Source organism: Nerophis ophidion, linkage group LG19, assembly GCF_033978795.1.
Source record: "Nerophis ophidion isolate RoL-2023_Sa linkage group LG19, RoL_Noph_v1.0, whole genome shotgun sequence".
In the NCBI taxonomy this organism is placed as follows: domain Eukaryota; kingdom Metazoa; phylum Chordata; class Actinopteri; order Syngnathiformes; family Syngnathidae; genus Nerophis; species Nerophis ophidion.
This window is the reverse complement of record NC_084629.1, coordinates 19,190,527-19,216,575: the sequence shown is the minus strand read 5'-3', so window position 1 is coordinate 19,216,575 and position 26,049 is coordinate 19,190,527. Positions and strand designations below refer to the sequence as shown.

General features: G+C 40.3%; 2 protein-coding genes and 1 long non-coding RNA gene across 9 annotated transcripts in view; 1 reads left to right on the top strand and 2 right to left on the bottom strand.

Annotated features, from left to right (window-relative positions):
• Window positions 1–17,724, bottom strand: part of LOC133538116 (integrin beta-5-like) — an 82,604-nt gene extending 64,880 nt beyond the window's left edge. The window contains exons 1-6 of the mRNA XM_061879441.1: window positions 17,285–17,724; window positions 9,454–9,539; window positions 9,186–9,393; window positions 8,868–9,117; window positions 5,685–5,853; window positions 1,109–1,270 (exon numbers count right to left, since the gene is read on the bottom strand). Coding sequence (XP_061735425.1) covers window positions 1,109–1,270; window positions 5,685–5,853; window positions 8,868–9,117; window positions 9,186–9,393; window positions 9,454–9,539; window positions 17,285–17,360 — 951 coding nt within the window. The 5' untranslated portion in view covers window positions 17,361–17,724. The remainder of the gene's footprint in view (window positions 1–1,108; window positions 1,271–5,684; window positions 5,854–8,867; window positions 9,118–9,185; window positions 9,394–9,453; window positions 9,540–17,284) is intronic.
• LOC133538118 (uncharacterized) lies at window positions 17,208–18,382 on the top strand. Its single transcript, XR_009802933.1, has 2 exons — window positions 17,208–17,838; window positions 17,917–18,382. It is a non-coding gene; the product is annotated as an uncharacterized LOC133538118 (long non-coding RNA).
• Window positions 18,383–25,295: 6,913 nt separating this feature from the next.
• LOC133538117 (RNA-binding protein 44-like) overlaps window positions 25,296–26,049 on the bottom strand; it is a 37,926-nt gene continuing 37,172 nt past the window's right edge. For 5 of the 7 annotated variants that reach the window (XM_061879444.1, XM_061879443.1, XM_061879448.1 and 2 more), the window contains 2 exons: window positions 25,983–26,044; window positions 25,296–25,905 (listed from right to left, as the gene is read on the bottom strand). In XM_061879444.1, coding sequence (XP_061735428.1) covers window positions 25,618–25,905; window positions 25,983–26,044 — 350 coding nt within the window. In that variant the 3' untranslated portion in view covers window positions 25,296–25,617. The remainder of the gene's footprint in view (window positions 25,906–25,982; window positions 26,045–26,049) is intronic. The other 2 variants (XM_061879446.1, XM_061879445.1) reach the window with 2 other exon arrangements.

Here is a 26,049-nt window from a genome sequence, read left to right as displayed (position 1 = left end):
CACGTGACGATTTGGTGAATTTACTGAAGAATTTACGTAATTGAAAAAATACAAAAAGAATGCCATTGTAAGTTTTTAATACTAACACAGACACTCGTAAACCTGTTAGCATATTAGCTAATGACGCTAGCTTGAATTATGATGGCACGTATAAAGAAACATGAAAACCCTCCTACAGACATCACACGAGACGGTTTAGTAAGTACTAATTGTTTTACTTATATTGTAAAACTTACAAACGTTGCTTGGAGTGATGAGTGAAGCTGAAACGCTATGGACGGTTCTACTTCCAGTTTAAGGCATTCAAAACAGGAACACCTGCATCGAGCAAACTCGTCCAAAAGATGGCGCCATGGCGCAAACAATAACATCATTTCAGCGTGTCTGCTTGGGTTTAATGAAAACTATTGAACACAAAATATTACGGCCGTTAGCGAGAGAAAATCCATTAATTAATAAGACGCAGGCTTGAAAGTGGTGGCAAAAAATAGCGACTTATAGTCCCAGATAGATGGTACTTAATTCAGGATCTGGATTGGACCTGGCACGATTCTTTCCAAGTAAATGTGGATAAAGCGTTGTGTTATGCTCATGTGTTGCGTTATGTTCAAAGGTTGTGTAATGTTCAAGTGTTGTGTTATGTTCAAGTGTTGTGTTATGTTCAAGTGTTGTGTTATGTTCAAGTGTTGTGTTATGTTCAAGTGTTGTGTTATGTTCAAGTGTTGTGTTATGTTCAAGTGTTGTGTTATGTTCAAGTGTTGTGTTATGTTCAAGTGTTGTGTTATGTTCAAGTGTTGTGTTATGTTCAAGTGTTGTGTTATGGGTGTGTGTGAGACTTGTGTTATTTTTAAGTGTTGTTATATTTAGGTGTTATTTGAGAGTTGTGGAATATTGAAGTGTTGTGTTATATTGAAGTGTTGTGTTATATTGAAGTGTTTGTGTGAGAGTTGAGTCATATTGAAGTGTTGTGTGAAATTTTTGTTATATTTCTCACCATGTGTTATATTGAAGTGTTGTGTTATATTGAAGTGTTGTGTTGTATTGAAGTGTTTGTGTGAGAGTTGTGTCATATTGAAGTGTTGTGTAAAATTTTTGTTATTTTTCTCACCATGTGTGTGGAGGCGTTGTACTCTCTCTTGTCGTCCAGGTGGCAGCGTCCATCGTGGGGTCGCACGAGGCCGCCCAGCCGCCCGTCCAGAGCCAGATGGGGCACGTCGTCGGTGGCGAACACCAGCAGGTGGTAGGCCTCCTTCCTCCAGCCGATCTCCTCCTTTTCACCAGAACAACCAAGTACACCAACAAAATCAGAAAGATTGACTACAATGCAAAAATCACTTTTTTTGAATACATTAAAACATCATCTACTTTGCTTTTCAGAAAAGAGAGGCATTGTCTTGAAGGGAAAACCTCCTTTCTCCGGCTTTGCTACACATCTTAAACAGAGTCTAACAGCATACCATTGTGTAGTTATTTTACCAGAGGAGTCCATTGGTGCAGCCTTGCTGGTTTAAAATAGTGCAGCTTGCTTAATGACAAGGCAGAAGATATACATAAAAAGTGACATTGGCAGGGAAAACAACAGTGAGGAACGGGGGGATTATGAACAGGGGATGACCTGTCTCTGCTGCAAAAGAATGCAATTCCTGTCTCCAAGCTTCCGCCTCCCACACATGATGTTTATAATCAACAAGCAATTAGGCTTGATACGTGTCACGAGGGCAAAGACGACCCTGGAACACTTCCATCATGGCCGTCACCATGGCGACACAGCCATCGCTTGCACAGAATTGAACCAGCGATCAAATGTGAGTCGAAATTGCTCGAATTAAGAGTTCTTAAAAGTTTGATGATACTTCTCGCTTGACCCTTCAACAGATTATTATTAACATAGAAATAGGGCTTGGGTAATGACTGAAAACCGTATCACGATATCAGTGTTTGTATCGGCCGATATCGACAATTGATATGTTTTATGAGCTATTTAAAATAAGGACGAGGAAGAAAACATATTAAATGTGAACATTTTTATTTCAAATGTAACCTTTTTCTGATTAAAATCCCCTCAGCTAGGAAGTCAGGTAAGAAACCACAAATGACCAGTTTTGTTGTTTTTATTCTATTAAGCTAAAATTGAAGGAAGAAATACCAAAATTACAAGGAAAAAAGTGTGAATAATACAAAAACTAAGTCCTAATATCATGAGAAAAATGTTAAAATTACAAAATTAAAAGGTTTTAGTTGTTCAGAAGAAAGAATTAAACAAAATAACTAATTATTTCAAGAAAAATGTGCTTTAGAAAAGTCATGACATGAAAATGAGGTCACAATATTATAAGATTTAAACTATTTTTTTTTTTTTAGAAAATAGTTACCTGGTGACAAGAAAAAAAAATTCAAAGATGTAAAATTACAAGAACAAGGCGTAAATGTTTTAGGAATAATATAGAAATTTCTTTACAAGAAAAAAAATTGTAAAAAGAAGTATTATTGATAGGAGAATGACAAAACAAAGTGCTGTATTTTTGGAGAGAACCGGTGAGAACAAAGTGGGAGGATTGATGGAGTAAAGTTGCATTTGTTTTTGACAAAAAGTCAAAATTAACTACAAAAAAAGGTTACTAAAAAAACAAGAATAAAGTCATAAAGTTTAGAGGATAAAGTCAAAAAACATTTCCCCCAAGCACTTCACATTGAGCGATATGGCTGAAAACCTTATCCTGATATAATGTCAATAATTATCTATATTTTGTATGACCTATGGGCCAGTAGAAAAATACATCAAATGTAAAAATGTTTGTTTCAAATGTAACCTTCCTGATTACAATCCCTCGTCTATCAAGACAAAGGAAATGTCAACATAAGCATTGAAAACACTCAAAAAATGTCAACAATATAGTAAAATCACATTGAACACTTAAAATGAAGGTGCAAAAATAAGGAATATATAATAAAATGCTTAATTAAGTGTAACAAAATAGTGCAAAGTGTGAAAATGTAAACAGAAAAACCTGAGAAGAACTTTTTTCTGCAGGTTTAATTGATTTCTTGGCCCCAACAGTCTAAAAGCAGAGGTGGAAACCTGATGTAGTCTGGTTATGGAGGGGCGATAAGGCTGAAAACTGTATCACGATATAAGTGCATTATATCGGTCGATATAGATACTTAGGTATTTTTCATCACCTATGGAAAGTAAGGACAAGGACAAATATATAAAATATATTATAGAATGCAGCTGAGATAGGGTCCATATAGAATGCAGCTGAGATAGGCTCCAGCAACCCCCGCAACTCTGATTGATTGATTGATTGAAACTTTTATTAGTAGATTGCACAGTTCAGTACATATTCCATACAATTGACCACTAAATGGTAGCACCCGAATAAGTTTTTCAACTTGTTTAAGTCGGGGTCCACGTTAATCAATTCATGGTACGGTAAAAGGGACAAGCGGTAGGAAATGGATGGATGGATATTAAAACCCCTTCAGCTATCAAAGCAGAAGGAAGAGGAAATGTCAGCAAAATTATGGAAACAATGTAAACAAACCAGGTGATTTTTCCTCTTTTATCCACAATTTCTCCATTTTGACTTTCGCTTCTCATTCCATGCAGAGAATCAATCGGCAGACAACAAGATGGCGCAACCAACCTTAATAGTTGATACTGTTATCTGATTGGCTGTTAGCGTGTCACGCCCACTTATCACTTCCTGTGTTGCTCAGTTTAGAGCGAATACCTTTTGTTCATGCAACTAACCTTGCTTTGCAACTTCCACTTTCTTTCGATGAAGAAAAGGGTTGAATGATTAACCGACCTCATTTTTTTATGTATCCATTGCAATATATATTGGTATAATTTTATCGAGTGCAGAACCAACTTTTCTTACCAATTGGTACCTGTTTTGTGTATTTGGGATCAAACCTTTATGACATTCATAAAACATCCCGCCTTCTTCCAAACGACATATTTTGCCTTAGTTATAATAGCGGATAGCTCCATACATGGTAATGGTTTACCCCAAGAGCTCTGCGCGAGTCTTCCATTTCAATCCAGCTGTAGTCCAAAGTTGTAGTCCAGAGGCGTTCTAATATTAGCATGCTAGCTTTTTTTGCTAATTTTGCAGGTATACACCTCAGGCCAATATTGTGTTCCTTGACAAAAGATATCTGTTAGCATGCTAACGTTAGTATATTATTTTTCAACTAATTTTGTAAGCATACATCTCAGTTATATTTTGCTACTTAGGGTATCCAATGCTAACGTTAGCAGGCTAGCATTTTAAACACATTTTTCAGGTACACCTCAGAGTAATACATTGTGGTACTTGACGCATGTTACAGTTAGCATTTATGCAAGTTAACATTACCATTTGTTTAACTAATTTTGAAGGTATATACTTTAGTGTCAACTATTTTTGTATTTTGGTGCGCATGCTATTGTTAGCATGATACTGTTAGCATGCTAGCTTTTTTTTTACCTTATTTTGCTCATATTTTTTGTTACTTGATGCTATCTGGCTAACTGTTAGCATTTTTATTCGGCTTTGGCTCTTTAGCATTCACACAAAATGTCTACTGAAATTGCATTTTGTAGTTATTTGAAAAAAATATACACATTGTACTGATTTTAAAGGTGAAATCTACCAAAATGGCCCACATATACTTTGATTTGTCAGTCAGAGTCCCTCAGTGGAAAAAGGTTGTTGTAGTTCTCCATGCTTTTGTTTAGGGGCTGACTGGCTCATACATGCACATGAATGCTAAAATCCTGCACTTTTGTCTTTTTTAATCAAAAGTAGCGTAGTAACTTAAAACTTTTATCTGTCAGTAGTCTCGCTATACAAGCAATAAAAGTTACAACAAAGATGGCGGGGAGAATACTCAGTGGAGTATATAATACCGCCCATAAAACGGGGCTTCCTGAAGAGAGGGTCAGAAAGCGGCTAGAAGATGGTCTGTAAAACATTATCTATGCAACATTTTTACCATAGAACTACCATTACATGTTATGTAGACCACAAGGAAGTCTTTTAAATGTAGAAAAAAAATCATAACATGACCACTTTAATGCGCCTTATGTTTGAAAATAAACCCGCACAGACCCGTTCGACAGTGTGCCTTATAGTCTGAAAATACAGTATGTAAAGTAGTAACATTCATAATAACGTAATATTTATGTATTTTGGTCATTTTAAGCATAAGGCGGCACATTATTTCATAGACGCATCACAACGTTCACTATTTCCTTCGACAACGACAATACTACTGATTGTGGCAGACTTCATGACAGCCAATAAAGACTACTTTGGGACAAATCCAGAAACATATATTTTTGAGCCTGAATATACGGAGGATGATCGACAAGTTGTAATAGATGAGTGATAAACAGATCCAGCAAGTAACAGTGTTGCTATGAGTGAAACAAGAAATAAAAACAACAACATAATAAAATAATCACGTACTGTACAATGTCCGCTCTCACTGGGATGCTGACTAATGGGATGATTATATCTTCTGGTTTAGATGAAGAATTTGTCATAATCATGAAGGGTAAAAAAACAAACATAATATGACCGTTTTAAGTTGATGCTTCTCACTTAAAAACAATGACTATTATTTTATCATTTTTTTAAAAATACCACGGACAAAGTACAGGACAGAAATAAGATCAATAGGACGCTAGTCACCTTACAAACCGCCGCCTGCAGGATGGCGTCAAAGCCGCCTTCGGGGGCATCCCGGTTGCGAGACACCATCTGCTTCTGCACTTCCTGGTTGAAGCGGTCTACCTGGTCCGTCAGCGACAAGATGTGGCGGAAGCCAAAGGTGGGCACGCAGTTCGGGAACAGCTTGTACCTGAAAAGGTGCAGACAACGATCAGTCTAGGTTTTCGCGTGTACACGTGAGGATGAGCAACGTGGCCTCTAAAATATTTGTTATGTGCTGAACATCTTCTGCAGGCGGACACGCTCTAACCTACATGCCAAGTGATGCGCACTGGCAGGATGGCGAATTAGTGCAGTCACGTTCACCTCGGGGCAAACATGCAGGCCTCCATCTATTCTTTTGGTTTGGCTACGTCAAGCGCAGCGTGGGAGGGAAAGAAATCAGGCATTATCAAATATGAAGAGCCAATGATGCATAATTCATCACCATGAATGTGTGGGGTCACTTTTGAAATCATTTCATCTGTTCTGTTTGCATCAATGTAAATTTTGAAGTATTTTTAGAAACACTGCGATGTTGCTGAAGTTAGATAAGAACCCACAAATGACGAGTTTTGATTTTTTAATTCTATAATTAGGGTGAAATTGAAGGAAAAATGCAAAATTACAAGGAAAAAGTGTGAATGATACATAAATAAAGTCCTCATATCATGAGAAAAAAAAAATACAAAATTAAAGGTTTTAGTTGTTCAGAAGAAATTGCTTTTAAAAAACAACTCAATATTTCAACAAAAATGTGCTTTGGAGAAGTCATAACATGAGCATGTCACAAAATTATAGGATTTAAAACTTTTTTTGTTTTAGAGAAATGTTACCTGGTGACAAGAAAAAAGATTCAAGTTTTTTTTAAGGCTTCGAGCATAAAGATGTAATATTACAAGAATAAGGCGTAAATGTTGCAGGGTAAATATACACATGTTTTTTTTTACAAGAAAATAAATTGTAAAAAAACACTTAATAGGAGAATGACAACATACTAAAAAAAAACAAAGTGCTGTGTTTGTGCAGAGAAACGGTGAGAACAAAGTGGGGGGATTGATGGAGTAAAGTTCCATTTGCTCCCGACAAAAAGTCAAAATTAACTCAAAAAAAGGTTGCTAATAAAACAAGAATAAAGTCATAATGTTTAGAAAATAAAGTCGAAAAATATTTGGACCAGCTCTATACTCTCGGCAGAGTTCTTGAGGGTGCATGGGAGTTTGCCCAACCAGTCTACATGTGCTTTGTGGACTTGGAGAAGGCATTCGACCGTGTCCCTCGGGAAGTCCTGTGGGGAGTGCTCAGAGAGTATGGGGTATCGGACTGTCTTATTGTGGCGGTCCGCTCCCTGTATGATCAGTGCCAGAGCTTTGTCCGCATTGCCGGCAGTAAGTCGAACAAATTTCCAGTGAGGGTTGGACTCCGCCAAGGCTGTCCTTTGTCACCGATTCTGTTCATAACTTTTATGGACAGAATTTCTAGGCGCAGTCAAGGCGTTGAGGGGTTCCGGTTTGGTAACCGCAGGATTAGGTCTCTGCTTTTTGCAGATGATGTGGTCCTGTTGGCTTCATCTGGCCGGGATCTTCAGCTCTCGCTGGATCGGTTCGCAGTAGAATGTGAAGCGACCGGAATGAGAATCAGCACCTCCAAGTCCAAGTCCATGATTCTCGCCCGGAAAAGGGTGGAATGCCATCTCCGGGTTGGGGAGGAGACCCTGCCCCAAGTGGAGGAGTTCAAGTACCTAGGAGTCTTGTTCACGAGTGAGGGAAGAGTGGATCGTAAGATCGACAGGCGGATCGGTGCAGCGTCTTCAGTAATGCGGACGTTGTACCAATCCGTTGTGGTGAAGAAGGAGCTGAGCCGGAAGGCAAAGCTCTCAATTTACCGGTCGATCTACGTTCCCATCCTCACCTATGGTCATGAGCTTTGGGTCATGACCGAAAGGATAAGATCACGGGTACAAGCGGCCGAAATGAGTTTCCTCCGCCGTGTGGCGGGGCTCTCCCTTAGAGATAGGGTGAGAAGCTCTGCCATCCGGGAGGGACTCAAAGTAAAGCCGCTGCTCCTTCACATCGAGAGGAGCCAGATGAGGTGGTTCGGGAATCTGGTCAGGATGCCACCCGAACGCCTCCCTAGGGAGGTGTTTAGGACACGTCCAACCGGTAGGAGGTCACGGGGAAGACCCAGGACACGTTGGGAAGACTATGTCTCCCGGCTGGCCTGGGAACGCCTCGGGATCCCCCGGGAAGAGCTAGACGAAGTGGTTTGGGAGAGGGAAGTCTGGGTTTCCCTGCTTAGGCTGTTGCCCCCGCGACCCGACCTCGGATAAGCGGAAGATGATGGATGGATGGATGGAATATTTGTCCCAAAAACTTCTGATTGGGCGATATATCAATAATTATTGATATTTTTTATGACCTATGGACCAGAATAAAAATATATCAAATGTAAAAAATGTTTGCTTCAAATGTAACCTTCCTCTGATTATAATCCCTCAGCTATCAAGGCAGAAAGGAAATGTCAACACAAGCATGCAAAACACCCAAACAATGTCAACAAAATAGTAAAATCACATTAAACACTTAATATGTTCTTAAAATAAAGGTGCAAAAACAAGGAATATTTAAGAAATGCTTTATAAAGTGTAAGAAAATAGTGCAAAGTGTGAAAATGTAAAAATAGAAACATGAGAAGAACTACTGTCTGCGGGTTTAGTGGCAGGAAGTTACAGCTGTGCTCTAAAGGGTGAGCGTGCCTACGGTGGTGTTTTGCATCATTTACAGACCATATTGGTCTGACTACGGTCCCTTTTTAAAAAATACAAAAAAAAGACTTTTCCTTTTTTATTTTTACTTTCTCTTCTCACACCATACAGAGAATCAACCGCCAGACAACAAGACGACGCAACCAACCTTGATAGTTGATACTGTTACCTGATTTGCTGTTAGCATGTCACGCTCACAGATCAGTGATCACTTCCTGTGTTGCTCAGTTACCAGAGAGCGAGGGCCTTTGTTCATGCAACCGACCTTGCTTTGCAACTTCCGTCCCATTGAACGCGTTTTTAATCAATATGCATTACGAGTCTATGGCGATATATATTGATAGTTTTATCGCCTGACCCGATCTGCAGATAATAAAATTGACACGACAAGCGTTTCTTACCCGTTGCATGGGTTCTCCTGGTACTTTGGTGCCGTGTAGGAGAAGGGCGAGAGGTTCTTGTCCACGAAAGTGCCAAAGCCCATCCTGAAGTTGCTGGTGAGTTTGGCCATCTCCTCGGCGAGCTTGGTGCCCAGGTTGCGGATGGTGTCTAGGTCGTCCTTCATGGAAAGGGAGAGGTCCATCAGGTAGTAGAGGTCCACCGGGTAGTCCTCCACCTGCCGCACCTGCAGGTCAAACCACGTCTGCTGTCCTGCACAAGTGGGACAGGATTGGGTTAGCGCCCGTACCTTTTGCCAGCTAAAGGCGACCGGCGCTCACCTGGTCGCAAGCTGAGAGAGAGGCTCTGCGGTCTGATCTGGACCACGTCGTACTGTTTGAAGCCGGAGCCTTTGGAGCTCAGAGGCATGTCCTGCCGGACTGTCATGCTGTTGGTAGGGTGCTCCACGAAGCGGCTCCCGCAGCCTCGCTTGTGCAAATTTTGGAAGAAGTCGCAGCGGGAGTTGAGGGTGCGCCCCCTACCGAAGTCCTGCAGAAGAAAACAAGCTGTGAAACGATCAGTTCTAAAACCAACAAGGAAAGCGCGTACCTCTTGTGCGCACCAGGCGCAACTGGGGTGGATGAGGAGGCATTCTTCACAAGAAGTAGCGCTGCCACTCATACACACATTTAGACCTGGGGGGGAGATGATAATAATTACAATTTGCAATGCCAGTAAGAATTGCGTGTGTATGCCATACGTGCGCAAGCTGCCCATATGCGTGAGCAAAACTGAAATGCTTGAATGTCCGGGGTGAGTGGAGTGTGTGGATGGTGGAACGTTTCGAATCGGTTGAAAAATTTAGGAAATGGAGAAGTTTGTATATTGCTCGTTAATTTTCAAAAATTCCTGGTAATTCCCGTTAATCAGGGAGTTTTGGGAAAGGGAAAACATGTTTTCCGTTCAACACATGCAAAGAGTAGTGTGGGTGGATGGTTAAAAGGTCGGAATCGAGTAAAAAAAAAATGGCACAACATTTTGAGAATTTTGGGCATTGTGGAACTATGAATGTCCATTCATTTAAATGGGAATTTCCTAAAAATTGAGAATTTCAGGAAAAACGTGAATTTTGGTTACCAGAGTTGTCTTAGATGATATGAATGGGTTGGTGTTTGAATTTTAATTGGTATTTCAGAATTCTGGGAAACCGGGAATTTCTACGGAAAAAAATTAACGTTTGTTGTCCCAACTAACAGGAATGTTTTGAAGGTGGAATGGTCAAAAACGGTTGAGAAACATGGCCTGTGAAAACTTTTCAGGAAGAGGTGAAAACATGGTTTTGGAAAACCAGGAAAGCTGGGAATTCCTAGAATGCTTTGGGACTTGGCATAAAATGGTAGTTTGATTTTCCAGGGTGAGCGGAGTGTGTGGAGGTTGGAACGGTTCAAATCGGTTGTGAAATGTAGGAAATGGAGGTTTGTATATTACCTATTCATTTTCAATGCCGGACAATTCCTGGTAATTCCGGGTAATCAGGGAATTTTTGGAACCGGGAAATTGCTTGCTCGAATGTTAAGGGCGAGCAAATTGTTTCAATGGTGGAACGGTTCTAATCGGATGATAAATGTGGGATATGCAGTCAATTGTATATTTCCCAATCACTGTCAATGGGGTAAGAATTTGCTGGAAATTCTGGGAAAACTGTCAATTTTGGGAAAGGGAGAACATGTTCTGCGTTGGATATATCGGAAGAGTAGTGTGGGTGGTGGAAATATAGATAATACCAGAATTGTCCTAGATGATATGAATGGAATGGTGTTGGAATTTGTGGAAACGGTTGAAAAATGTTAACGTAGTAACTGTTTGAATTTTAATCAGTATTTCATAATTCCTGAAATTTCAGGAAAACCGGACATTTCTACAAAAAAAAAAAGATATTTGTTGTCACAACTAAGAGGAATGTTTTGAAGGTAGAATGGTCAAAATGGTTGAAAAAAGTGCACTGTGAAAGCTTTTCGGGAAGAGATGAAAATAGGGTTTTGGAAAACCGGAAAAATCTGGAAATTCCTGGATACTTTTGGGTCTTGGTATAAAATGGTAGTTTGATTATCCAGTGTGAGCGGGGTGTCTGGATGGATGAAATCAGTTGAGAAATGTAGGAAATGTCCAAGTTCTAAAATTGACATTTTCATTTTCAATGGGCAAAATGACCTGGAAAGCCGGGAATTCTGGGTAATCTGGGATGTATATTTTATTTTTAATGTCTTTGGGGAGCTCACAATTCCCTGTCAAGCCAAACGTTTTGATACATGAATGGTTCCGATCAGATGAAAACAGTGGGCTGTGTAAGGTTTTTGGAGAGAATAAAAACAAATACAATAACCTCTGTGGGCATTCACACAATAATACCGATGCATTAGCGCTTCATAGTGTACAACCAGTCACATCATTGGGATTATAATAAACAAGTGGAAATGAATTGAAAGGGCAATGATGCTGCTGGAACAACACTTCATTGTAAAAGTCAGTGTTTTAACTTTGATTGTTGTCTAACAGCCATTGTTTGATCCTCTGGACCAGCACTTGTCACGCCTGCTGCTCTATTCTACAACATTCTGGAGACTGAGGATTATAGCTGTTAGTGTTTTGTATTGAAAGGGAACTGCACTTTTTGGGGGAATTTTGTCTACAATTCACAATCCTAGATAAGACAAGAACATGATTTTCTTATTTCTATGCATTCTAAATGGTAAACAAACATAAGGACTGTGAATCTTTGGGCACCACACGATTGGATTCCATTCTTGGGTGTAGCGAGTCAATTCAGAATCGATTATCGAGTCAAAATCTTTACTTTTTAAATAACATCGGATGCCAGTTCAATTATTAACTACATTCCTCCATAAAATAAACAGCTGTGATACATTTCTATATTCCTTATAAAATGGTTTTGTTTAATAACAGTCTTCCCAAACATTTAATAAAGTATCTTAAAGTATCCAACACTTCTCTTTTCTTTGTGGCAGAGTTTTTTTTAATCGATTAAAAATCGTTACAAATAGGAATCGCGATTAATCTGAAAATCAACACCCTTAACGTAAAAAATAGCTAATATTCGGGCTGTACGGTCTAGCGGTACTAATGAGTTAAAAACAATACTATACTGCCTAAAAAATGTTTTTTTGGACATCATGTCGTGAAATGTACGGAGTACTTACAAACAGACAGTGTGAACACATAAGAAGCAGAATGGATGCATTTTGGTTTAAAAACGAGTGATACACGTGAGTGTGAATGTTGTCTGTCTATCTGTGTTGGCCCTGCGATGAGGTGGCGACTTGTCCAGGGTGTACCCCGCCTTCCGCCCGATTGTAGCTGAGATAGGCGCCAGCGCCCCCCGCGACCCCAAAAGGGAATAAGCGGTAGAAAATGGATGGATGGATGGATACACGACAAACTATAAACAATGAAGCGTCGCTCTGCAGGAGGTCCTACAAAACATAGTTCGCGAACGTCCATCCGCAGCCGGCAGTGTTTTAGCTACTTCTAAATGATTAATCCTGGCCTCCCTGGAGACAAACAAAGTACGTTTCTTACAAGTATCATCCCTGCAGGACAATGAATATCTAAACAGACTTCACTACCCACAGTTGGAGGATACAATAGCTAACTGCTAACAGCAAGCTGATTGATTGATTGTTTATTAGTAGATTGGACAGTACAGTACATATTCCATACAGTTGACCACTAAATGGTAAGTTTTTCAACTTGTTTAAGTCAGGGTCCACGTTAATCAATTCATGATAAATCAATTCAGCTCGCTCTCCTCAATGCAAACAAATGCTATGGGTGGATCTACATAGATATGGATTATAACAATACCTAGTACAAGAGGTATTTATATAGTCGACACTACAATGATTACATTGGTATTGTTACTGTCAAAAGTAATTTTTTATTGTTTAGAAACCCAGGAAAGACGTCCCTACACACAGAAAAAGTTTAAGCATGACCAATGTATGATCCTGTAACGACTCCGCTGTTGCCATTTCTGATATAAAGTAGCATACAGTTCCAACTTATATCTGTCAGTAGATTCGCTATGAAAGCGTGAACAACTACAACAAACATGACTGGGAAAAGACGCTGTCGAAGTAGAGGCACGTAAGTAAGACCGGCCACAGTCGGTCAGAAAGTGGCTTGAAGATGGTCTGTAAAACATAATCTATGCAATATTTTGACCAAAGAACCACCATTACATGTTATGTAATACACAGGCAAGTGTCTTAAATGTAGAAAAAAAATCACAACACTACTACTTTAATGCGCCTCATGTATGAAAATAGACCCGCATAGACCCGTTTGACAGTGCGCCTTGTGATCCGAAAATATGGTATATAAAGTAGCAACAGTAACATTCATAATAACAATATACATGCATTTTGGTCATTTTAAGCATAAGGCAGCACATTATTTCTCAGACGCATCACAACATTGACTATTTTCTTGAAAACAACAACACTGCTAATCATGGCAGACTTCATGACATCCAATAGACTGCTTTGGGACGAATGTTGATCCAGAAACATATTTTTTGAGCCTGAATATACGGAGGATGATCTACAAGTTTTAGAAGTTGAGTGATAAGCAGTTCCAGCAAATAGCAGTGTTGCTAAATGCTAAACAAGAAATACAAACTATGAATACAATAGAACAATCATGTTCTGTACAATGTCTCCTCTCACTGGGATGTCGTCAAATGGGATGTTTATTAGGTAACCCGTTTAGATGAAGAAATTCTCATAATCATGAAGGGTAAAAAAAAAAAAAAAAGTGTCGCAAACAAGTGTCATTTTGTGTCTTTCTCACCATCTGCGGGTCGAAGCTAAATGTCAGTGTTACCAAGTTCTCGGTTTATGTCCACAACCTTCTATTCAGGTGAGAGGCATGATTGGAATTAACTTTTACCAACTCAGAGGCGATGCAGCAGCTCAGCATGTCAACAATAGCAGCTTAAGCTCACAGGGATCACAGTGCCGCTAAAAATAGTTGTCAGCGTTTGCGCCTATAATAACAATATTGTTAATACTTGGTTAATATTCAGGTCACGACATGTGAATGAAGTTTTGTTGGCGGTTATTGGATGTTTTTAGAGGGCTTTATGGGCGCAATACTGTACTCCCTTTAGCTTCATTGTTAGCCACCTTGTACTCGCCATATTTTAAAGGCCTACTGAAACCCACTACTACTGACTACACAGTCTGATAGTTTATATATCAATGATGAAATATTAATATTGCAACACATGCCAATACAGCCGGTTTAGTTTACTAAATTGCAATTTTTAATTTCCCGCGAGGTATCCTGTTGAAAACGTCACGGAATGATGACGCTTATGTTGACGCGTGCTTGTGACGTTATTGGTTGGAGCAGACAATTCAGCCCAGCACCACTCATGGCTAAAAGTCGTCTCTTTTCATCGCATAATTACACAGTATTTTGGACATCTGTGTTGCTGCATCTTTTGCAATTTGTTCAATTAATAATGGAGACTATAAAGAACAATGCGGTTGGTGGATTGCAGTTGCCTTTAGCAAACGAAACACAGCCAGTGTTTCTTTGTTTGTTGTGAAGCTTTAACACAGAGCGGTCAAGCGAACATGTTTCTCTACGTCAACGAGCAAGTTTTTGGATGGGAAAATTGTGATATTAAGTCGGCTGTTACCGGAGACTTGAGTGGATTATGCGACCTCCTCCTGCAGCTGTCAAAAAGGCAGCTGTGATCCTGGCTCCTCCATGGGCTTCTCTCAGAGACACTGGCGTTCACCGCAGCCCTCCAACTTTCAGGTATGACTTTATAATCTCACTAAAACACTATTAACACAATAAGCAGATAAGGGATTTTCCAGAATTATCCTAGTAAATGTGTCTAATAACATCTGAATCGCTCACACTGCCGTCGCCCGTAGCCGTCGCCTTTTATTCTTTTTTTTTTTTTAGTGCTTCACTCTAATTTTCCTCATCCATGTATCTTTCATCCTCGCTCAAATTAATGGGGAAATCGTCGCTTTCTCGGTCCGAATTGTTCTTGCTGCTGGTGGCTATGATTATAAACAATGTGAGGATGTGAGGAGCCCTACAACCCGTGACGTCACGCACACATCGTCTGCTACTTCAGATACAGGTAAGGCTTTTTTATTAACGACCAAAAGTTGCGACATTCATCGTCGATGTTCTCTACTAAATTCTTTCAGCAAAAATATTGCAATATTGCGAAATGATCAAGTATGACACAAAGAATGGACCTGCTATCCCCGTTTAATCAAGAAAATCTCATTTCAGTAGGCATTTAAGAGTCAGAATTCATTAAGAGAAAAACATCTGCGTTCTTGTCTTACAAAGGAATTGTGAATGATAGACAACATTCTCAAAAAAGTGCAGTTATGTACAAAATACATGACTTTCCATTGCTTGTGCAGAAAGGTACTTACTGTATGCATGTTTATGCATACAGTAACACAATGGCAACCAATTCAAGAACTGGGATAAAAACTGTGCATTTGGAATTACAACAGCAGCCACTTTTGTATGGATTTAACTAAATAGTTACTTATGTGGTTGTAGTTTGCAATATGTTTCTGTGTCATACGGAGAACCTTTTCCACTACAAACTACATTTATTAAACTTGCATTGTGGGGTACATTGTTGTCTACAATCCATCAATTTCCTACCGCTTATTACCCTTTGGGGTTGCGGGGGGCGCTGGTGCCTATCTCAGCTACAATCGGGCGGAAGGCAGGGTACATCCTGGACAAGTCGCCACCTTATCGCAGGGCCAACACAGATAGACAAACAACATTCACACTCACATTCACACACTACTCCATCCAGGGTTTCCTACACATTCATTTATTTGTGGCAGCCCACCACGAAAGAATTACGGCCGCCACAAAAAAAAGTTAAAAAAAAAAAATAAATTGTTTTTTTTTTTCTTCTCGGCTTTTGACTCGCTCGACCGCTCATAAAAGCAATGGGACTCTGTCTGTGAATGGAGCTTGTAGTTAAATATTATATACATATGTAAATATTATATAAATATGTATTTAAATATGTACATAAAGACTTGTAATTATATTCCAACTCCGCGTTCTTCTTGGTCATCGCCGCCGCCACCGCTGACACCCATTCCCCCCACCCCCGCCGCCCGACCACACCACCACAAATAGATTCCTGACCTGTGGGAAACACTGCCATCCATCCATTTTCTACCACTTATTCCCTTTTGGGGTAGCGGGGGGCGCTGCCGCCTATCTCAGCTACAATCGGGCGGAAGGCGGTGTACACCCTGGACAAGTCGCCCTCATCGCAGGGCCAACACAGATAGACAGACAACATTCACACTCACATTCACACACTACTCCATCCATCCATTTACTACCGCGTATTCCCTTTTGGGGTCGCAGGCGCCTATCTCAGCTACAATCGGGTGGAAGGCAGTGTACACCCTGGACAAGTCGCCCACTCATCGCAGGGCCAACACAGATAGACAGACAACATTCACACTCACATTCACACACTACTCCATCCATCCATTTACTACCGCGTATTCCCTTTTGGGGTCGCAGGCGCCTATCTCAGCTACAATCGGGTGGAAGGCAGTGTACACCCTGGACAAGTCGCCCACTCATCGCAGGGCCAACACAGATAGACAGACAACATTCACACTCACATTCACACACTACTCCATCCATCCATTTTCTACCGCTTATTCCTTTTTGGGTTTGCGGGGGGCACTGGTGCCTATCTCAGCTACAATCGGGCAGGATTGTACACCCTTGACAAGTCACCTCCTCATCGCAGGGCCAACACAGATAGACAGACAACATTCACACACTACCCCATCCATCCATTTACTACTGCTTATTCCCTTTTGGGGTAATGGGGAGCGCTGGCGCCTATCTCAGCTACAATCAGCCGGAAGGCGATGTACACCCTGGACAAGTCGCCACCTCATTGCAGCTAGACAGACAACATTCACACACTACTCCATCCATCCATTTTTCTACCGCGTATTCCCTTTTGGGGTCGCTGGTGCCTATCTCAGTTACAATCGGGAGGAAGGCGGCGTACACCCTGGACAAGTCGACCGCTCATCGCAGGGCCAACACAGATAGACAGACAACATTCACACTCACATTCACACACTACTCATTTTTAAAAATACACTTTACAGCAAGTAGGCTTACATTATTAGTAGTTGTATACCACAATATGTAAGTGTGCAAGAGGAGTGTTTGTAGTCCAAACAGATATTGGGTGCAGCAAGGTATTGTTCCTGTAGAGGTGTGTTGACTGTAGTTACCTGCGCAGGTGTGTGGTTTTCTTACCTATGGAGGTGTGTTGACTGTTGTTACCTGCGCAGGTGTGTGGTGTTGTTACCTGAGGAGGTGTGCAGGAATGTTAACATCCAGCAGCACACAGCGGCTCTCCACATGCGTGTAGCCGGGCTGCACATGGCGTCTCTCGCCTGTTGACAGTACAATGCTCCTCGCAGAACTATTTTGGCGGCTAAAAAGTCTCTCTCGTCTCTCACTCAACCATCGCAACTGGCTCCGGTCCAGCTGCTCCACGGTCGACGAGCCGTGCACGTCAGCGACAGGTTGCCATTGTTTAATCCGCTCGTCGGTGCTTCTGCTTCAGCCATGCCGGCAGAAGACGACCCGCTGCGTGGACTCGACGTTCGGCCTCAGCAGTCGTTGGTTGGCTTACACGCTGGGAAGAAAAGAAGGAGATACAGAGCAGGAAAATCCTAAACTCTTCCAAACTCAACCGTCCTCGCTATTTTGGCTCATCGTCGCAGTTCAGAGGCTCCGCCCCCACAAGCTGTTGCGCTCGGCCAGCGGCACGATGCTGACCCCTGGTGGTGGACTCAATCCAAGCGTAAACCCGAACCACAAGATGGGTTCGAAAAGCTTAATTGTCATGCCTTAAACGTGAGTAATAATGTTCAATAGCAATAACAAATAATAGTAATATCCATCCATCCATCCATCTTCTTCCGCTTATCCCAGGTCGGGTCGCGGGGGCAGCAGCCTAAGCAGGGAAGCCCAAACTTCCCTCTACCCAGCCACTTCGTCTTAACTCTTCCCGGGGGGTCCCGCGGCGTTCCCAGGCCAGCCGGGAGACATAGTCTTCCCAACGTGTCCTGGGTCTTCCCCGTGGCCTCCTACCGGTTGGACGTGCCCTAAACACCTCCGTAGAGGCGTTCGGGTGGCATCCCGACCAGATGCCCGAGCCACCTCATCTGGCTCCTCTCGATGTGGAGGAGCAGCGGTTTTACTTTGAGCTCCTCTCGGATGTCAGAGCTTCTAACCCTATCTCAGAGGTAGGGAACCTATGGCTCGCGAGCCAGATGTGGCTCTTTTGATGACTGCATCTGGCTCTCGGATAAATCTGAGCTGACATTGCTTAACATGATAAGTAATGAATGATTCCACTTGTAATCACAGTGTTAAAAATAACATTCAAAATATAAAACATTCTCATGCATTTTTATTCCATCCATCCGTTTTCTACCGCACCTGTTCAAAAAGTTGCGTAATGGTAAAAAGTTATTTATTTATTATTGGTTAGTGTGAGGCTTGCCCCTCAGGGGGTTCTTCAGACCACCAAGCACCAGAAATGAGAGCCTGTTTCAGGGTTACAATATTGTTTTATTTTTCAATAAGTCTCTCAGTTGGTGTACAGCAATTATATTTTTGTCTTTCGTCCTCGCTCGCGCTCTGGCTCCAGCCCCAACTCCGTCTCTCCTACTGGCTGCTGCTTATAACAGAGCTAGAGGTGATTAGATATCAAGGTTCCGGTGGACCATCTATGAACCTGTCGCTGATTTCGAGGCCTGTCCTGGCACACCCCAGTTCGCTGCAGGCCCGCAGGCCACGCCCCCTCCACAGTTAGCTTCAGAATAACAATGTTATTACAAAGAATAAGAGACCTCTTATACCCTAGAAATGTTGGTCTTACTTAAAAATGCACACGTTTAGTCTTCAGTGTTAAGAAAATTATTATTTGGCTCTTAGGGAAATACTTTTTGAAATATTTGGCTTTTTGGCTCACTCAGCTAAAAGGGTTCCCGACTCCTGCCCTATCTCTAAGGGAGAGCCCCGCCACCCGGCGGAGGAAACTCATTTCGGCCACTTGTACCTGTGATCTTATCCTTTCGGTCATGACCCAAAGCTCATGACCATAGGTGAGGATGGGAACGTAGATCGACCGGTAAATTGAGAGCTTTGCCTTCCGGCTCAGCTCCTTCTTCACCACAACAGATCGGTACAACGTCCGCATTACTGAAGACGCCGCACCGATCCGCCTGTCCATCTCACGATCCACTCTTCCCTCACTCGTGAACAAGACTCCTAGGTACTTGAACTCCTCCACTTGGGGCAGGGTCTCCTCCCCAACCCGGAGATGGCACTCCACCCTTTTCCGGGCGAGAACCATGGACTCGGACTTGGAGGTGCTGATTCTCATTCCGGTCGCTTCACACTCGGCTGCGAACCGATCCAGTGAGAGCTGAAGATAATAGTAATAATAAAATTAAATCTTAAAAGGGATCAAAATCGTGTTGTCCAAAGATGAAAGTGTTGTCTACGCATGCGCGACTTCTTACGTAAAATCAGCAATGATGTTGCTTTCAATGTTCAGTTTTTTTCTGTACTGTCCAAACCAGGGGTCACCAACCTTTTTGAAACCAAGAGCTACTTCTTGGGTACTGATTAAGGCGAAGGGCTCCCAGTTTGATACACACTTAAATAAATTGCCAGAAATAGCCAATTTGCTCAATTTACCTTTAATAAATAAATCTATATATATATATATATATATAAATGGTATGTCTGTCTGTCATTCTGCCGTACATATATATATATATATATATATATATATATATATATATATATATATATATATATATATATATATATATATATATATATATATATATATATAAATGGTATTTCTGTCTGTCATTCTGCCGTACATTTTTTTCCCTTTTACGGAAGGTTTTTGGTTTTTTTAGAATTTTTACGACATGTTTTAAATAGGTTAAAATCCAATCTGCACTTTGTTAGAATATATAACAAATTGGACCAAGCTATATTTCTAACAAAGACAAATCATTATTTCTTCTAGATTTTCCAGAACAAAAAATTTCAAATAAATTCAAAAGACTTTGAAATAAGATTTAAATGTGATTCTACAGTTTTTTATAGATTTGCCAGAATATTTAATTTTTATTTTTATCATAATAACTTTGAAGAAATATTTCACAAATATTCTTCGTCGAAAAAACGGAAGCTTAAATGAAGAATCAAATCAGAATGTATTTATTATTCTTTACAATAAAAAAAATTACTTGAACATTGATTTGAATTGTCAGGAAAGAAGAGGAAGGAATTTAAAAGGTAAAAAGGTATATGTGTTTAAAAATCCTAAAATAATTTTTAAGGTTGTACTTTTTGCTAAGAAGCAAAGTAAAAAAAATAATGAATTTATTTAAACAAGTGAAGACCAAGTGTTCAAAATATTTTTGGGGATTTTCAAATTCTATTTGACTTTTGTCCCTCTTAGAATTAAAAATGTTGAGCAAAGCGAGACCAGCTTGCTAGTAAATAAATAACATTTAAAAAATAGAGGCATCTCACTGGTAAGTGCTGCTATTTCAGCTATTTTTAGAACAGGCCAGCGGGTGACTCATCTGGTCCTTACAGGCTACCTGGTGCCCGCGGGCACCGTGTTGGTGACCCATGTACTATACTATGAAACATTGTCCGCCATTAATGAAAGTATTCTAATGGTCATCCCAATTGTAATTGTCTCAACTGTTTTGTATACCATTATTATGGCTTATCTCATAATTTCGACATTATCTCATAAGTTCAACTTGTCTCATGTCTTTTTCCCACAATGTCGACTTATCTCATATTTATGAATAAAGCATATTTAAAATGTTTCATCTCATAATTATGATTTCGACATTTTATCTAAAAATGCGTACTACATCTTATCCATTCATTTCCTACTGCTTATTCCCTTTGGGGTCGCGGCGGGGCGCTGGTACCTATCTAATTTTGGTGTTTGATTTTTTTATTAATGTTTAAACAGAGATGACCAGAACAGAAAAACAGCAATAAACTTTTTTTTTTTTTCAAAAAGGAAAATTAAATCAAATCAAATAAAGCTAAAATAGAAATAACAATAGGCTTCACGGTGGAAGAGGGGTTAGTGCGTCTGCCTCACAATACGAAATTCCTGCAGTCCTGGGTTCAAATCCAGGCTCGGGATCTTTCTGTGTGGAGTTTGCATGTTCTCCCCGTGAATGCGTGGGTTCCCTCCGGGTACTCCGGCTTCCTCCCACTTCCAAAAACATGCACCTGGGGATAGGTTCTTTGGCAACACTAAATTGGCCCTAGTGTGTGAATGTGAGTGTGACTGTTGTCTGTCTATCTGTGTTGGCCCTGCGATGAGGTGGCGACTTGTCCAGGGTGTACCCCACCTTCCGCCCGATTGTAGCTGAGATAGGCGCCAGCGCATCCCGCAACCCCAAAAAGGGAATAAGCGGTAGAAAATGGATGGATGGATAGAAATAACAATACTTATGCATAGAAGAGAAAGAACAAACATCCACCCCAGAAAGGAACACAAAAAAAACAAAAATATAAAAAAAATAAAAATAAAAAATAAACCTTGCTTAGACTGTCACTTATACAGTAATGACATAAAACATAAATATACTGTACGTAGACTTTCAGTATGTAAACCAACCAGAATACTGTTAAAAAAATAAAAATCACTGTTGTATCTTTGTTGATGGTTGGTCAAAAAAGGTCAGAAAACATCTCCACGCCCGATAAAACTTCCTTTCAGAACCCCTCATCACAAGTCTAATTTTCTGTAGTTTGAGATGATATAAAACGTCTTTTACCCAGTGTGAAACTGTGGGGCAGCTTCCTTCCATTTCAAGAGGATCAAGCGGCGCGCTAATAAGGTTGAAAAGGCAATGAGCCTTTGACCACCGACAGGTAATCCTGACCCATCCCCAGTGACCCCAAAAAGCAGCAAAAGAGGATTCAATGTAATGTTAACCCCGAGTACACAAGAGAGTGCTTCACATATACCTTCCCAATATTTCTTTATTTTGGGACAGGTCCACAGCATGTGTATTAAAGTGGCTTCATCGGCTTTACATTTATCACATGTTGGATCAATATCAGGGTACATTTTGGAAAGCTTAGATTTAGAAATATGAGCTCTGTGTACCACTTTAAACTGAATTAGAGCGTGCCTCGCACACATGGAGGATGAATTAATTTGTTTTAGAACTTTAGTCCATTCTGCTTCAGCAATACGAACTTTGAGATCATGTTCCCAAACCTCTTTGATAGCCGACATGAAGGGAGAGCCCAAACCAGATATCAAGCGTAACATTACAGAAATGGCTTTTTTTTTGGTTGGGTTAAAAGATATTACCTCGTCTATGACATTATCAGGAGGTTTGGCAGGGGACCCCGGGATGGAGGCAGACACAAAGTGCCTTACTTCTAAGTATCTGAACAAATGAGAGGGTGGTCATTTATATTTAACAGATAATTGTTTAAAAGAAGCAAAAACATTTCCAATATAAAGATCTTGGAACGTTTTCAGCCCCTGCCTTTCCCACACCCTAAATGTAGCACCCAGCAATGATGGAGGAAAGAATGTGTTTGATGCTATTGGGCTGGGGAGACTCATAACTTGGGAGTCCAAAATGTTTTCTAAATTGTGTGTATATTTTAATGGAGCTATGAACGATAGGATTATTGAGTTTTGTGTTTGGAGGAAGTGGAATTGCCGCACCAATTAAAGCAGACAGGGACGAGGGGCTACATGAAAGTTTCTCCATTTCCACCCACGCTGGTACGCTAGAATCCGAGTGATGATGTGACCAAAAGGATAGAACACAAAGATTAGTTGCCCGGTAATATTTCCGAAAATTTGGGAGTGCAAGGCCACCATCCTGCTTTAGCTTCTGCAAGTGTTCTTTACGTAAACGGGGTTTCTTGTTGTTCCAGATAAAAGATGATATCATTGAGTCTAGCTTTTTAAAATAAGCATTGGAAATGAATACAGGGAGGTTCTGAAAGAGATATAAACACCACCATTTTGACTACATTCACTCTCCCTACCAGCGAGAGTGGAAGAAATGACCAGCTGTTTAAGTCCTGTTGAACGTTGTGTTTTAGTGTATTAAAGTTATTTTTAAAGAGGTCACAAACATTCCTTGTTACAGTGATCCCAAGGTAGACAATGCTGTTAAGGGCCAATTTAAAGGGTACTGTGGTATTTTGTAGTGTTGTGGTGGTCATAATCAGTGGCAGTATTTCACTCTTCTGTGGGTTCAGTTTATATCCTGAGATTTCTCCAAATTTCGCGAGGAGGCCCCGAATAAGGGGAATAGTAGTCTCAGCTTTGGACACAAATAATAACAGATCATCAGCGTATAATGACAACTTATGCTCTGTGCCGAACCTTGTAATGCCATGTATAGACTGGTTATTTCTTATTGCTATGGCTAGCGGCTCAATAGCTATGGCAAAAAGAAGAGGGCTAAGTGGACATCCCTGACGGGTGCCGCCTATCTAATTTTGATTTATTTCATAATCTCAACATTATCTCACGACATTCTCATAATTTTGATTTTTTAATCACATAAGATTTTCTCAAGATGTGATTCGTTCAATGAGTTTCTCCTGAAAATGTTGACTTTTTAATCTAATAATTTTGATTTTACTGATGATTGTGACTTTCTCATATTTACAACTATTGCATAGTTTCAACTTTTTATCTCACAATTTAGACTTTCTCATGACGTTATCTCATAATTATGGTTCATCGCAAAATTTCTCCGTTCTTCTTAATTTTGATTTTAAATTATGATTTAATAATTTCGACTTTATCTCTCAACATTTTATCTAAACATTTCGGGTGTTCTATCCCATAATTATGACTGTCTCATAATTTTAAATTTTTATCCCATGGTTATGACTTTCTCATGACTTTTCTGAAAAATGTAGACTTTTCCTCATAACTTAAATTTATCACGTGATTGACTTTATCTCATATTTATCGCATAATTGCAATTTTTGAAATCTCATGACTAAATCACAATTTTGACATTTTATCTCATTACTGATAATCTCATAATTATGGTTTATTTCATAATTTATTTTTTTTAATTATGATTTACTTCATAATTTCTACATGCTTATCTCATAATTTCGATTTATGTCATAATTATGACTCAAAAATTTGATTCATTTCATGAGTTTTTTCCTCAAAATTTCGATGTGAATCTAACAATTTTGATTCATCTCATGATTGGGACTATCTCATATTTATAACTATGGCATCATTTCAAATTGTATCTTATAATTATGGTTCATCTCATAATTTCGACTTTTATTCAATTATTTATTTCATAATTTCTACATTCTTATCTCATAATTATGACTCATATTTCTCATTACTTTTGTAACAATTCGACTTCTCATGACTGTTTATCCCATATTTGTGACTGATACATAATTGTATTTCTTTTCATCTTAATCTCACTTTCAACATTTTTGTCTCATAATTGTCAAACTCATATTTATAACTATTGCATAATTTCAGTTTATACCTCATAATTAGGACTTAATTTTGGCTTTTAGCATATAACTGACAATTTTATAATCATGACTTTTTGTCTCATAATTATGACCTACTATTGGGGTATTTTTTTGTGGCGGAAACAGGCCTCCATTCCTAACTCTTCATTTCCACAACCATGTAAATGACGTTTTTGGAGTTTTAACATCAACGTAACAATTTCAAGGGCTTCACGGTGGCAGAGGGGTTAGTGCATCTGCCTCACAATACGAAGTTCCTGCAGTCCTGGGTTCAAATCCAGGCTCGGGATCGTTCTGTGTGGAGTTTGCATGTTCTCCCCGTGAACGCGTGGGTTTCCTCCCACTTCCAAAGACATGCATCTGGGAATAGGTTGACTGGCAACACTAAATTGGCCCTAGTGTGCAAATGTGAGTGTGAATGTTGTCTATCTGTGTTGGCCCTGCGATGAGGTGGCGACTTGTCCAGGGTATACCCCGCCTTCCGCCCGATTGTAGCTGAGATAGGCGCCCGCGACTATCTCAGCTACCCCATAAGGGAATAAGCAGTAGAAAATGGACGGATGGATGGTAACAATTTCACTCAAATTGTTCAATGTTTAAAGGAGTGAACAGAGTCCAATAATTTCAGTCACCGTGCTTCAGTAGTTCTTTGTGAGCACCATGTTCTTGTACTGTTCCTTATTACATTTGAATATTAAGTTCCTTATTACATTCCATAATTCAGTTCCACATAGAGATATACTAAATGCTTTCAAGTTTGTTTATTCATAAAATTCTATTTTCCCCGTTATTGGAAACTGCTGCACATTTCTTCAACTGTTTCAATTGCAAACAAACTTGAACTGACATTAACCTGCTTCATTGTCATTGTATTTACAGGAGAACAAACTACAACCAAAACAAAAACAGTTGCATGAACAAAATAACTTCCTCATTAGACGGTGTAAAACAAGGCAACTCTTACTGAGACATTAACTGACCTGCCTCATTGTCATTTTAATTGCAGGAGAACGAACTACAAACAAAAACAGTTGCCTCCACAAATAAAAAAAAACATGCTACTCTTCCTCATTGAGAGTGCATCTTTCCTACACCAGGCCTGCTCAGGAGGTCGGAGGCCATCTGTCTTATCATGTTGAGGGGCAGGGGACAGAGGGCACTTTGGTACGTGTTCCACAGCTCCTCCAGAGCCCCCACAATCCTCTGCCTTCCCACGTCTGGGTGGAAGTGGGTCAGCTCTGCCATCAGGGTGTCGAACGTGTTCATGGTCCCGTAGCGCTGGGGCACAAAGGTTCCACCTGGGGTGGGTGTGCTGCTGACCACCAAGCTTGTCTGGACAGAAGGCCGCGTGGTCACCTGCAGAGAACATGTTTGACCTCATTTAAGGCCAACACCCCCCTATGCTGGCCATACACTGGCAGCACAATATTCACCTGTGTCAGGTTAAAATCACCCACTTCAGACGGCCTCATGGCTTCCTTGCCCAATCCTGGGTCTGTG